Genomic DNA, 15,821 nt, shown 5'->3' with positions numbered 1-15,821 from the left:
AAATAATTCAGAATTCATATCATTAACTAGAATTCAATATAGTTTTACTTTTCTTGCAGATAAAACTTATATACAGTAAAATGCACAAATCTTAAGTGTACCATTCAAAGAAATTTGACAAATGCATATATTCATGTAACCCAAACCCCTATCAAAATATAGAACATTTCCTTCAACCCAAAAAGTTTTCTCATACCTTTTCCCAGTCAATCCCCACTGCCAACCCATCCCAGAGGCAACCACTGCTCTGATTTTGTTTTCCACCAACAATTAGTTTTTCTGTCTTAGAACTTCATATAAATAGAATCGTACAGGATATCCTCTTCTGTGTAAAGTTTCACTCAGCATAAAGTTTTTGAGATTCACTCAAGTTATTGCATGTATCAGTAGTTGGTTTGTTTTTAGTGCTGAGTAGCATCTCATTGCATGAACATAACACAAATAGTTTCTTCATTCTCTTGTCAATGGACATTCGGAGTTTTTTTCCAATTTTGAGCTGTCATGTATGGAGCTGCTACGAAATTCTTACACAAGTCTTTTGTGGACAAATGTTTCTCAGGGAGAAATACCAAAGAGTGAAACATCATGGGGTAAACGGATGTTTATTTTAAAAGCAATTGCCAGGTTTTTTCCCAAAGTAGTTGTACCATTTTACTCTCCCACTAACAAAGCAGTATAAGAGTTCCAGTTGCTCTACATCCTCACCAACATGTGGCATTGACAGTCTTTTCAATTAGAGCCATCTGACGGGTATGTAGTGACAGTCACTGCGGTTTTAACTTGCATTTCCCTGATGACAAGTGAGGTAAAGCCTTTTTCATGTGATTAATGGCCACTCCTCTATCTTCTTCTGTAAAGCATCTGTTGAAATCATCTGACTTTGGGCAAGTCACTTCCCATCTTCCCTGGACTTCAACTGCCTCATAATTAAATGAAAGTCATTAACTTGTATATCTAATGCCTTTCAATTCTTATATTCCTAAGTTCCAGGTAGTGGTGTAATTATTAAATGCCAGAGGTAATCAAAAATACTTCTGACCAATGGCAATAACCCAAGATAGCTGGCCAAGACTAGGACCATAACCTTTGCAACAATAATAACATTTGTTTAGCCCCATGTAGTTAACGAGGCCTTTTCATTTTCTATTTCATCCCTAAAACAACGTAGGTTCAAATATCAGTAAGTAAATGGTAAAACCAGGACCTAAATCTAAATCTTCTGAATTCATGTTCAGTGTTCTCTTAATTAAAACCTGCTGTGTACAAGAACGTTCATAAAAACATTACTCTTATTTTTTTTTTTTTTTTGAATTTCTGATGCCTGCAAGACATCCAGGTGGAATTGATTTTTATTGATATTTTAATGGTTTCTAACATTGTGAAATTTTGGGTTGTACATTTTTGTTTGTCCATCACCCCATATATGACTCCCTTCACCCCTTGTGCCCACCCCCCACTCCCACTTCCCGGGTAACCACAGTCCAGTTTTCTCTGTCCATGTGTTGGTTTATATTCCACATATGAGTGAGATCATACAGTGTTTGTCTTTCTCTTTCTGGCTTATTTCACTTAACATAATACGCTCCAGGCCCATCCATGTTGTTGCAAATGGGACGATTTTGTCTTTTTTTATGGCTGAGTAGTATTCCATTGTATATATATACCACATTTTCTTAATCCAATCGTCAGTCGAGGGACACTTAGGTTGCTTCCACTTCTTGGCTATGGTGAATAATGCTGCAATGAACATAGGGGTGCATAAGCCTCTTTGGATTGTTGATTTCAGGTGCGTTGGATAGATTCCCAGTAGTGGGATGGCTGGATCCTAGGGCATCTCTATTTTTAATTCTTTGAGGAATCTCCATACCGTTTTCCATAGAGGCTGCACCAATTTGCATTCCCACCAGCTGTGTATGAGGGTTCCTGTTTCTCCACATCCTCTCCAACATTTGTTGTTTTTTGTCTTGGTGATTATAGCCATTCTAACGGGCGTGAGGTGGTATCTTAGTGTTGTTTTGATTTGCATTTCCCTGATGATTAGTGATGTTGAGCATCTTTTCATGTGCCTATTGGCCATCTGTATATCTTCCTTGGAGAAGTGTCTGTTCATTTCCTCTGCCCATTTTTTTTTTTTTTTTTTTTTTTTTGTGAGGAGATCAGCCCTGAGCTAACATCCGCCAATCCTCCTCTTTTTTTTGCTGAGGAAGACGGCCCTGGGCTAACATCTGTGCCCATCTTCCTCCACTTTATATGGGACGCCGCCACAGCATGGCCTACCAAGCAGTGGTTGGTGCGCGCCCGGGATCCGAACCAGCGAACCCCGGGCCGCTGCAGCGGAGCGCGCGCACTTAACCGCTTGCGCCACCGGGCCGGCCCCACCTCTGCCCATTTTTTGATCGGGTTGTTTGTTTTTTTGTTGTTCAATTGTGTGAGTTCTTTATATATTATGGAGATCAACCCCTTGTCAGATGTATGTTTTGCAAATATTCTCTCCCAGCTGGTTGGTTGTTTGTTCATCTTGATTCTGATTTCATTTGTCTTATAAAAGCTCTTTAGTCTGATAAAGTCCCACTTGTTTATTTTTTCTTTAGTTTCCCTAGTCTGGGTAGGCATGTCATCCGAAAAGATTCCTTTAAACCCAATGTCAAATAGTGTGTTGCCTATATTTTCTTCTATGAGTTTTATAGTTTCAGGTCTCACCTTCAGGTCTTTGATCCATTTTGAGTTAATTTTTGTGAATGGCGATAGCACATGGTCCACTTTCATTCTTTTGCATGTGGATGTCCAGTTTTCCCAACACCATTTATTGAAGAGACTTTCCTTTCTCCATTGCATGTCCTTAGCACCTTTGTCGAAAATTAGCTGTCCGTATACGTGTGGTTTTATTTCTGGGCTTTCAATTCTGTTCCATTGATCTGTGTGTCTGTTTTTGTACCAGTACCATGCTGTTTTGATTACTATTGCTTTGTAGTATGTTTTGAAGTCAGGAATTGTGATGCCTCCTGCTTTGTTCTTTTTCTTTAGGATTTCTTTAGCTATTCGGGGTCTTTTGTTGCCCCATATAAATTTTAGTATTCTTTTTTCTATTTCTGTGAAGAATGTCATTGGGATTCTGATTGGGATTGCATTGAATCTGTAGATTGCTTTAGGTAATATAGACATTTTAACTATGTTTATTCTTCCAATCCACGTGCATGGGATATCTTTCCATTTCTTTATGTCATCGTAGATTTCCCTCAATAATGTCTTGTAGTTCTCATTGTATAGGTCCTTCACCTCCTTGGTAAGATTTATTCCTAGGTATTTTATTCTTTTTGATGCAATTGTAAATGGTATTATCTTTTTGAGCTCTCTTTCTGTTAGTTCATTATTAGCATAAAGAAATGCAACTGATTTTTGTAGATTGATTTTGTACCCTGCAACTTTGCTGTAGTTGTTGATTGTTTCTAACAGTTTTCCAACAGATTCTTTAGGGTTTTCTATATATACAATCATGTCATCTGCAAATAGTGAGAGTTTCACTTCTTCGTTACCTATTTGGATTCCTTTTATTCCTTTTTCTTGCCTAATTGCTCTGGCCAAAACCTCCAGTACTATGTTGAACAGGAGTGGTGAGAGTGGGCAGCCCTGCCTCGTTCCTGTTCTCAGAGGAATGGCTTTCAGTCTTTCCCTGTTGAGTATGATGTTAGCTGTGGGTTTGTCATATATGGCCTTTATTATGTTGAGGTACTTTCCTTCTATTCCCATTTTATTGAGAGTTTTTATCATAAATGGATGTTGTATCTTGTCAAATGCCTTCTCTGCGTCTATTGAGATGATCATGTGGTTTTTATTCTTTGTTTTGTTGATGTGATGTATCACGTTGATTGATTTGCGGATGTTGAACCATCCCTGCGTCTCTGGTATAAATCCCACTTGATCATGGTGTATGATCTTTTTAATATATTGTTGTATTCGGTTTGCCAATATTTTGTTGAGGATTTTTGCATCAATGTTCATCAGCGATATTGGCCTGTAATTTTCTTTCTTTGTATTGTCTTTGTCTGGTTTCGGTATCAGGGTGATGTTGGCCTCATAGAATGATTCAGGAAGTGTTCCATCTTCCTCTATTTTTTGGAATAGTTTGAGGAGGATGGGTATTAAATCTTCTTTGAATGTTTGGTAAAATTCACTGGAGAAGCCATCTGGTCCTGGACTTTTATTTTTTGGGAGGTTTTTGATTACTATTTCAATCTCTTTACTTGTGATTGGTCTATTCAGATTCTCCATTTCTTCTTGGTTCAATTTTGGGAGGTTGTATAAGTCTAAGAATTTATCCATTTCTTCTAGATTGTCCAATTTGTTGGCATATAATTTCTCATAGTATTCTCTTATAATCCTCTGTATTTCCATGGTATCCGTTGTAATTTCTCCTCTTTCATTTCTAATTTTATTTACTTGAGCCTTTTCTCTTTTTTTCTTAGTTAGCCTGGCTAAGGGTTTGTCTATTTTGTTTATCTTCTCGAAGAACCAACTCTTTGTTTCATTAATCCTTTCTACTGTTTTTTTGGTCTCAATATCATTTATTTCTGCTCTGATTTTTATTATTTCTCTCCTTCTGCTGACTTTGGGCTTTGTTTGTTCTTCTTTTTCTAGTTCTGTTAGGTGTAATTTAAGGTTGCCTATTAGGGCTTTTTCTTGTTTGTTAAGGTGGGCTTGTATCGCTATGAGTTTCCCTCTCAGGACCGCTTTTGCTGCGTCCCATATGGTTTGATATGGCATGTTATCATTTTCGTTTGTTTCCAGATAGTTTTTGATTTCTCCTTTAATTTGATCAATGATCCATTGGTTGTTCAGTAGCATGTTGTTTAATCTCCACATTTTTGTCACTTTCCCAGTTTTTTTTTCCTGGTTCATTTCCAGTTTCATAGCCTTATGGTCTGAAAAGATGCTTGTTATGATTTCAATCCTCTTAAATTTATTGAGGCTTGCTTTGTTTCCCAACATATGGTCTATCCTAGAGAATGTTCCATGCGCGCTTGAGAAGAATGTGTAGTCAGCTGTTTTTGGGTGGAGTGCTCTGTATATGTCTACTAGGTCCATCTCGTCCAGTTTTTCATTTAAGTCTAATATTTCTTTATTAACTTTTTGTCTGGATGATCTATCCATTGCTGTAAGTGGGGTGTTAAGATCCCCTACTATTATTGTGTTGTTGTTGATTTCTCCTTTTAGGTTTGTTAATAGTTGTTTTATGTACATTGGTGCTCCTATGTTGGGTGCATATATATTTATAAGTGATATGTCTTCTTGATGGAGTGTCCCTTTTATCATTATATATTTCCCTTCTTTGTCTTTCTTAACCTGTTTTATCTTGAAGTCTACTTTGTCTGATATGAGTATGGCAACACCTGCTTTCTTTTGTTTGCCATTAGCTTGGAGTATTGTCTTCCATCCTTTCACTCTGAGCCTGTGCTTGTCTTTAGTGCTAAGATGTGTTTCCTGAAGGCAGCATATTGTTGGGTCTTGCTTTTTAATCCATCCTGCCACTCTGTATCTTTTGATTGGAGAGTTCAATCCATTTACATTTAGGGTAATTATTGAAATATGAGGGTTGAATGTTGCTGTTTTGTCACTTATTTTCTGGTTCTTTTGCATTTCCTTTGTTTCTTGTCCCATTTGTGTTCTCTTAATTAAAACCTGCTGTGTACAAGAATGTTCATAAAAACATTACTCTTATTTTTAATCACTCAATTTTTTTTTTTTTGCAGGGAAAGATTCACCCTGAGCTAACATCTGTTGTCAATCTGCCTCTTTTTTTTTTCCTCCCCAAAGCCCCAGTGCATGGTTGTATATCCTAGTTGTAAGTCCTTCTAGTTCTCCTATGTGAGCCACCACCACGGCATGGCAACTGACAGACAGGTGGTGTGGTTCTGCAACCTGGAAACGAACTCGGGCTGCCGAAACAGTGAGAACGCCGAATTTTAACCACTGGGCCATCAGGGCTGGCTCACAACATTATTCTTAATAACCAAAAACTACCAAATGCCCATCAATAGAAATGGATAAATATAAGTGTAGGATGTTCACACAATATAACACTAAACATCAATATGAAGTTCATACAACAATATGGATGAACTCACAACCACAATGTTGAAGGAAAGAAACCAGATACAAAAGAGCACATACTACACGATTCCATTTATATAAAGTACAAAAAAGAGGCAAAATTAATCCTTGCTATTAAAAATAAGGATAGTAGTTATCCATGTGGAAGGATTTCTGGTATTTTTCCATTCTTTGATCTGGGTGCTTATTATGAGTTATACACTTATCTAGGCACATGTCTTTATATATATTATGCTTAAATAAAAAGATTTTAAAACATTCATATGCTATATAAGAGATAGCTTCTGAGCATTAAATCCACTGCCTTTTTCTTTCCCAGGCCCCACACTCTAACCCAGTGGTTCCTAAACCTGGCTCATCAACAGAATCCCATGCAGTGTTCCTTGAACATACAGATTCTCAAGCTAGAGATTCTGTTCAGACTACATGTGATAGGAAACCTACAATATACGTTTTTAAAAACAATCTCAATGTGATTCTGCTGATTATTCTGGAATAAGTACTCTAAAAAATATCAACAGGATTTTTCCATACATGCACAACATAAAAAAAATTAAAGTAGATGAATGTTCACAGAATTGCCAGAAGACTTTATACATACCCAGAAGTCTGTCCATCAAAGGCCAGTCAATGAATTAAAACCCCACCTCTGACCCTACATGGAATGTACACACAACAGTGAGCAATGATAGACAATGAGGTTACAATCCTAAACACGGGAAGAAATGGAAACAGTCTTACCACAGAGTTTTTCTTGGATCCTATGTGCCTCAGCTAATCTTTCTTCAGCAGCCCGTCTTCCAAGACCAGCTTCCTTTCTAGCCACAGCCAGGTCATACTCCAGACTTTGTCGCAATGCCTCTCCTTTTTCAACCTCGGATCGCAGCTTAGCAATCTGGCTCTCATAGCTTGCCAGCTAAAAACAGATTTCTGATATCATGAACCAATATTAAAATATGTCTCCAAGATTATGAGATCATGCACCCAAACATTTAAATTTCTCAGAGAAACTTGTTTCTATAATATTTACAAGATAAGAATTTATAAATTTATACTTTTTTGGAAGACTGGAAAAGAAGCACTAGCCTTATTCATTAAATGACACTCATTAATTTTCTTATTTTAGAGAATCCATTAGAGAAAAAAATAAAAGCAAAAAATTTTTATATGAACTTCTTATAAAGAGAAATCACAAGTTACAATCAGAAATAGTCATACCTAAGAAATGAAAAAAATGCATGACACATACTAAGCACTTAAAAATTCATTCTCTCCTCTCCTCCTTCTCTTCCCTAAATGAAATCAAGAAACAAATTGCATCAAAGTATAGTTTGGTAAATATTGTCTATATTATTTGTCTTGATTATGACATGACTAATAGAGCATGAAGTAAAAAAAAGTGCCAATTTTGCAGGGATTTTAATGAACTAATATCTAATTTATCTAATATCTTAATAACTAGATCTAATTTACCTAATATCCTTCCATGAAGCAGCATGATAGAAGATAGGTCAGAGAATCAGAGCAGAATGATTCATAAAGACCTTTCCCATTCTAAAATTCTATGATCCAATCAATAATTCATTAAATAATATTAAATAATTATTATTACTTGTAATATCAAGTACAGTGAGAGATATAAAAACAAAATTATAGAGTCCTTGATCTCAAGGAATGAAATGCTATATAGAGAAAGGCATATGGGATATGTTTTATAAAAGAGGTAAAAATGTTATGTATGATAGTTCAAAGAAAAGTAAATTTATTTATTGCTGATAGGAGAGAAAGAGATGGTGGATGAGAGAGAATGCTAGAAAGGTATCATGTAGGAAAGCATTGAGCTACTGTACTAGGCTAGAAATAGATGGTCCAATTAACAAATAAGAAAAGACAAAAGGATTTCTGAAGGGCAACATCAGAAATGACCATAGGTAGCTGTTAATATGTAGGGTGCAGTAGGAGTTACACTCTTTTCACATATGAAGAATAAAATAATAATTTCCAATTTAAAAATTTTAGAAAAGCAAATGTCTTCAAAACATTTATACTTACAAAATAAGAATTTACAAATATCTTTTAATTGTTAAAGAAAAAAATCACAGTATAACCTTAATTGTATATTCAATATAACTCCATTTGTTTCAGAATCACTCCATCCCTCCCTCCCCACTCCCTCTCTCCCCTCACAAGAATCAAGAATAAAGAATAACATTTGGGCATTCCTGGTTGTGCCAGTCATTCACCTGATGGCCCTCAGATGCCCTACCCACCCTTCTCCAGCTCTGCTCTGTACTGTAGGAACTACATTTCCCAGGCTCCCTTGACAGCTGGCTTCTCCAGAGGTTTGGCCAATGAGAGGCACTTGTGGTGGTGTTGAGGGCAGAAGAGAAGAAGCCAGGGTATTTCTCCCGCTCTAGCTCTACCTTGAGCAGCATCTCTGTCTTCTCTGTGGCTGCAAATTCCTTCTGGATAGTCCCTCCTCCCATGGCCATAGCTCTCTAAATGGTCTGGCTTTATCAACCTTAGGAGTAGAAGAGCTTCCTAATGTCACTACCCTCTAAGTTGCCTTAACATCCCCTGTTTGTCTTTTCAGCTCTACTAGTACCTATTCCTCTACTAATGTCCCTTTGTTGAAAGACCTGGAGCAGTTTCTATTTTCCTGACTGGACAGCAATATTACCAAGTAATATTGCTCTTGGTATCAGAAATAGTCTCAAGATGGGTTTCCGATACAGGGTTGCAAACCTATATAAGCCTAAATACAATGAAGACCTCTTTGCGGGTGGAAATGGGATACTAGTGATCCATGGCATACAGTGAGATCACAATTATTTAAAGTACGTGCAGTTGTTTAGAATGAAGTGCCAGTTGAGGACAAGCCTTTGGGAAGCGCAGTAGCAACTGCACTTGACCATTATGGCAGTATTGTTGACTACAAGACCTGTGGGGTGGCCAGGCTAAATCTGACTATGCTAGAGAACTTATAAAAACAAAATGATAATCTCAGACCTTTAGAATCTCAGCTTAAGACAGGCAGAAAACCAGAGTTTCTATGTCAACTTTTTAAAAATCTCTTATTTCTCATAGCCCCAGGGCAGACCAGGCTAAGGACCAGATAGAAAATCTAATTATGGGGAATGCAGAATTATAATACCAGTTGAAAGAAGAGCCTCACCAAGTATCTAATGTTAAGAGGGTATCAGTTGGGCATTAGATACGAAAGAAGGAGATAGGATGAGGGCTTCTGGAATTAGACAAATCTAAAAACTGTGAACTCCCAAATCCCCCCCTAAACATCCCTTACAAACAAAAGCAGCCTCTCCTCCCTGTCTGAGGTAGCTAGCCTTCCCTCGCTTAAAGACTTAGGAATGACCACACCTGAAGCAGCTGTCTTGCAAGAGGATTTGCAAGACCCACCTCCACCACTCTTTGTGGCCCTGGATAGACTCAGATCTCAGTTTGCCACAGAAGGAGAAATGCACAGTCTGCTCCGGGAGAAAATAGTGTATATAGCAAATGAATGCCAAGATCTTGCTAATCTTGTATTAGCCAGAACCTGCAGAACATACTATAGAATTGATTTGGATTTAATAAGCTAGCTCTGAGAGTTTGCTTGGATGACTATAAATTAAATTCAACATCAGCCTATAATCATTTAACGAGGTTAAAATGCCAGTACTTTCCTGACATAATATGGAGATTTAAGGAGATGTGGGTGGTTTTATTATGAGTAAACCAAAACCTCCCTTTTCCCCCACTACAACCTCTTCCAGGGCCTAACGGACATTCTTTTCCTACATTGGAGTAGGCAGCGCAAGCATCATTAGAAAGCTCTGGTGGCTAACCTCTATATGCCAGAGATAATAGGAGATGATGGAGATAACGGTGGGGTATGTCACAACTGAGATAGACTCCCCAATTTTAATCAAAATGATGGAATTTCAGAGCGGCAAAGGCCAAGTGGTAGCAATTAACCATTAGAAACAAGGTGAGCACAGTTACTATAATGGGCAGCAGTAGTAATCACAGCATTTTGACCTCCAGGTATTTGTGGTGGTATCTAATTGATCAAGGTGTACACATGAATTAAAGAGATGGGCAGCCTTCTAAAGAAACACTGTCCAGTAGATATCTAATGCAAGTCTCATGTGTAATTTAAATTTTCTACTAGCAATATTTTAAAAAGCAAAAATAAATACATGAAATTAATTTTAATAATATTTTCTTTACCCCAATATATGCAAGATTATCATTATTTCAACATGTAAACAATATGAAAAATTATTAGTGAGATATTTTACATTCTTTTTTTTGTACCAAGTTTTTGAAATCCAGTGTGTATTTTACACTTACAGCACATCTTAATTCAGACTAGTCACATTTCAAGTGCTCAAAAGACACAGGTGGCTAACGGCTACCATACTGGAAAAACAGTTCTAAAGCATTATTTGATCTAAACAAACAGAAAAACTCTTAAGTCTAGTGAGCATAATCTTAACTTGAGCCTCCAAAATATGAAGTTATATCTTTCCATCAGTTCCCAGACTCCTCGACTAAAGCTCCTTGAGGCAGCACTGTCACAGTATATACTGTAAATCTTCCCCCAAGCCTTTCCCAATGGGACAGGTAGAAGCTTGGAATGGAAACTAGTATATACTATATCTCCCATATACAGATCCAGGAAATAAAGGATCCAGAGGCAGTGGCCTCTCTCTAACAACCTAGCCTCTAATAACCTTATCATCTACTAGCCCACTCACTGAGTTTTTCCCCCCAATCCTTGCAACTTTGGGCTTTGATTTTTTTTAAAGAGATCTTAATTCCCAAGGGGTGAATACTTCCATCAAGTGATATATAACAAAAATTATCCATTTTGATACATGCTACACATGCATGAACCTTGAAAACATTATGCCAAGTGAAATAAGCCAGACCAAAAAGACAAATATTGTATGGTGCCACTTACATGAGGTATCTATCTAGAATAGGCAAATTCATAGAAACGGAAAGTAGATCAGAGGTTACCAGGGGCTGGGGGTTATGTGGGCTGGGGAGTTATTGCTTCCTGGGTACACAGTTTCTGTTTGGGTTGATGAAAAATTTTGAAAATAGATACTGGTGATGGTTGCACAGCACTGTGAATATAACTAATGCCACTGAATTGTACATTTAAAAATGGTTAAAATGGCAAGTGGTATCTTATATATATTTTAAAACAATAAAAAAGTTAAAAAAAAAAACATTAAGTTGGAAGCTGCGACTACCTCTAGGCTAGCTTTGGGCTCCTCATGCCACTGAAACAAAAGGCAAAGAAAGGAGTTACTATATTGGCTGGGGTGACTGATCCTGATTACCAACGGGTTAGTGAGGCAGAGAAGACCATGGAAACCTGGAGATTCAATGGTATGACTCTTAGTACATCCATGTCTACAGAGATCCAATAGAGGCAGCACCATTAAGGAATCAAACTTTTCAAGAATGAAGGTTTGGTCACTCTACCAAGGGAAATGCTGGCAGAGGGTAAGGGGAACATGGAATCAGTTGTGACAGAAGTGATAAATATCAACTTATAACCTTAGGACCAGCTCTAAGAATAAGAAGTGCAGCAGCTCTGCACATTTGTTATATGTATATACTAGTAATTTTTTTCTTTGCTCCTCCCCTTTGGCACTATATTAAGAACGTTGGTAGTGTTTAACTTTTCAACTGAATTCATGAGACACCAAATTATAAGGATCTGATGGTGAGGACGTGTCATCTGTGAGATGGATGCAGTGACTAATAAGCCTTTGTGTCTCCCACTTTGGAGAGGGTGAGAGCATCTTTGTATAGAGGATATTTGAGTTGCAACCTGCAATGTTATGCAGGAACAAGATATTGTATGGGAATTACATATGAGTAGAAGGGTGATAATGAATGCTGAAGAGCAAAAGGTGTGGACTGCCAATCATTTGCCCTTTTGATCTCAGATCCACTCCCCTAGCTCCTTCTTTTGTTCTACTCTATTATATCATAGGAACCGTAATTCCCATGCACCATTGCCAACCGGCTCTAACTTGCAGCAATGTCTCTGGCAGCAGCTGCATCTCTTTTGAGGTTCCAGCTCCCTATCCCCTTCCCTCCAACATCCCAACACTGGCTGAACAGCCCCTATCATGGTTCTACTTCTCACCAGACAGCCCAGACCTCTGGACTCTGGTAACTTCATCTCGTCCCACTGGCCCTCTGGCCTAGATAGGTGGTGGTAGCTTCTTGCTATTACTAATCTCTGGGTGGTCTATCATTCCTTGTTTGGATTCCTAAGCCTTCCATCACCATGGAAGGGAACTAATAGACCAATTCCCTCTATTAATGTCCCTCCTTTTGCCTGATTGCACCTTACTTGATTTCCAGAGCTACCCACATAGCTGATAGAAACACATCTTCTGCTGCCCATGAGGTTATTTTCTCACTTAAGGTTCAACACGTGCACTAAAACACGCAACAGCAGCAAAATGATAACTCCCGCCTTTTTTTTTTTTGTGATGAAAACTAGCCCTGAGCTAACATCCATGCCAATTCTCCTCTTTTTGCTGAGGAAGATTGGCCAGGGGCTGACACCCATGCCCATCTTCTTCTACTTTCTATGGGATGCCGCCACAGCATGGCTTGACAAACAGTGTGGCGGTGCACGCCCGGGATGCGAATCTGCAAACCCTGTGCCACCGAAGCGGAGCACGCGCACTTAACCGCTGCGCCACCGGGCCGGCCCCTCTCCCTCCTTTTTAAAACATGTCTGGGGGCTGCCCCGTGGCTTAGCGGTTAAGTGCACGCGCTCCACTACTGGCGGCCTGGTTCCGATCCCGGGCGCGCACCAATGCATTGCTTGTCTGGCCATGCTGAGGCGGCGTCCCACACATGCAGCAACCAGAAGGATGTGCAACTATGACATACAACTATCTAATGGGGCTTTGGGGAGAAAAAAGGAGGAGGATTGGCAATGGATGTTAGCTCAGGGCCAGTCTTCCTCAGCAAAAAGAGGAGGATTTGCATGGATGTTAGCTCAGGGCTGATCTTCCTCACCAAAAAAAAAAAAAAAAAGCCTGCATTCTTTTAAGTCTTTATGCTCAACCAGCTATCTTAGAACCTCCTCTCTGTGTCATCCTCCATATCTTCCTTTATGCCCTCTACAGCATGTCAGCCTCTACAAGAAAGGTTTTTCACCATTTTTATGCCATGACCCTCTTTGGCAATATGGCAAAGCCTTCTCAGAATAATTTAATTAAGTGCATACAATAAAATACACAAGATAACAAAGAAAATCAAAGTACAAAAACAAATAATATGAAAAAAAACAAATTTGTGATGTCATAATCTACACACGTCTTTAATAACACATTAAATAACAAGCTCTACTCACAGGTCTAATAGCCACTGTAATTTCAAAGTAGTGACACGTATAAACAATATTTCAAAATATTGGCAATAACTGAATTGTGGTATGTGTCTGTGATTTCTACTGATGATATAGTACTGCTAATACTGGAAGAAACAAGGAAGGATCCTCTCTTAGAGCCTTCAGAGGGAACATGGCCCTGCTGACACCTTGATTTTGGACTTCTGGCCTCCAGAACTGTGATAGAATAAATTTTGTTGTCTTAAGTCACCAAATTATAGCAGCCCTAGGAAAGTAATATAAACATCTTTTGGTTTTTTATGACTCATTTCTCTTTCTGCTATATGCTTTGCAAGAATGAGGTTATTAAACTCAACAAGAGATTCAAAAGAAAAAAAAAGTACTGCTAATACTATTATGGCTTATTGGGAAAAGGAGGACTGGCCGGGTCAAGCCCTTAGTAACTGAAGGAAGTGCTTAATATGAGTTAGAGGTTAATAAAAATTAAAATATAATTTTTCCCCATTCAAGTACATGGATTCCCTGATTTCTCTGTTTCTGAGGATTCCAACTTAAGAATCCCTACCCTTAAGAGGACTGGCTGGATCAGTCAAACAACATCGTCAGGTCCCAAAGCCTACTGCTTGGTCCTAGGTTTTCAGTACCACGTGGCTGAAGAAAGTTACATGGCCCTTCTCTACTCTCTCCCATCCTCATTTCTCTAGAAGATTTTCTTGCTCTATCATCACTATCTAGGCCAATGAGATATACAAACAGCTTCATGGTCTCTTGTCCTATTTACACATCTGTTATTACTGGGCTCAAATGATTCTAACAACCACGGCAAAAATGAAAACCTTATGGCATTTTCCCATCCTAATCACCCACATCAAACCAACTCAGCCTCATCTGGAAGCTATGAGTCTATAAGCAACTCCTCTCCCCATACCCTCTGCCTACTAATAAATCTTCTCAACAGTAATCTATTATTTCTAAATCTATCCAAGAAAATTTAGGCTCAGAAAAATTAAATAACTTGTCCAAGAACCCAAAATAATAAAATTCCTAGAGAAGTCATTTTAAAGATTTTTTAATTTAATTTTTTATTGAGGTATAATTGACATATAACATTATATTGGTTTCAGGTGTACAACATAATGATTTGATATATGTATACATTGCGAACTGATCACCACAATAAGTGTAGTTAACATCCGTCACCATACAGTCACAAAAACTTTTTTTCTTGTGATAGGAACTTTTAAGATCTACTCCCTTAGCAACTTTCAAATATACAATACAGTATTGCTAACTATAGTAACCATGCTGTACATTACATCCTCGTGACTTATTTCTTTTATAACTAGAAAGCTGTACTTTTTTGTACTTTTGATCCACTTCATCCATTTTGCCCACCCCCTACACCCCGCCCCGGGCAATCAGCAATCTGTTCTCTCTATCTATGACCTTGGTTCTTTCATAGATTCCACATATAAGTGAGATCATACAGTATTTGTCTTTCTCTGTCTGACTTATTTCACTTAAGCATAATGCCCTCAAGGACCATCCGCGTCGTTACAAATGGCAAGATTTCACTATTTTTTTATGGCGGAATAATATTCCATTATATATATACCATATTTTCTTTATCCATTCATCCATCAATGGACACTTATTTTTTTTTTTTTTTTTTTTTTTTGTGAGGAGATCAGCCCTGTGCTAACACCCGCCAATCCTCCTCTTTTTTTGCTGAGGAAGACGGCCCTGGGCTAACATCTGTGCCCATCTTCCTCCACTTTATATGGGATGCCGCCACAGCATGGCTTGCCAAGCAGTGCGTCGGTGCGCACCCGGGATCCGAACCGGCGAACCCCAGGCCGCCGCAGCGGAGCGCGCGCACTTAACCGCTTGTGCCACCGGGCCGGCCCCTGGACACTTAGATTTTGAAGACATTTTGTGCCAATCACCCAGCATGATGTGGGTTAGCATTAGGAATAGCCGATAAGACAAACATATGGCATTAGTTTTTAGATAGTTTCATTCCTCTCTGCCTTGCTTTATAATGGGTACACTTGGAGATTATATGGCTAAAAAAGACATTACTAAATAACAGGAGTAAAATCATCTAAACAAACAATTGGAGCAATAAGAATGAATAGTAATATAAACCTTGAGTTGAATCCATTATACTTGCCTATTTTGAGAAAATTCTCTTTCTTCTCTGAGATAATTTCCTATCTCTTTAAAGTGAACACATACTTCAAAACATTTTGATCAAATAAAAGAGAATAAATAGTGTGTTATGCTAAGAGAAATCTGATGATAACTGCAAATATAT

At 38.2% G+C, this 15,821-nt stretch overlaps 1 protein-coding gene across 3 annotated transcripts in view; it reads right to left on the bottom strand.

Annotated features, from left to right (window-relative positions):
• Positions 1–15,821, bottom strand: part of CCDC171 (coiled-coil domain containing 171) — a 300,588-nt gene that overhangs the window by 267,829 nt on the left and 16,938 nt on the right. For all 3 annotated transcript variants that reach the window (XM_058565834.1, XM_058565832.1, XM_058565833.1), the window contains exon 4: positions 6,850–7,024. In XM_058565834.1, the coding sequence (XP_058421817.1) occupies positions 6,850–7,024 (175 nt within the window). The remainder of the gene's footprint in view (positions 1–6,849; positions 7,025–15,821) is intronic.

The sequence above is a fragment of the Diceros bicornis genome, chromosome 22, assembly GCF_020826845.1.
Source record: "Diceros bicornis minor isolate mBicDic1 chromosome 22, mDicBic1.mat.cur, whole genome shotgun sequence".
In the NCBI taxonomy this organism is placed as follows: domain Eukaryota; kingdom Metazoa; phylum Chordata; class Mammalia; order Perissodactyla; family Rhinocerotidae; genus Diceros; species Diceros bicornis.
Note: the sequence above shows the minus strand (reverse complement) of the source record. Positions and strands in the feature narration are given on the sequence as shown.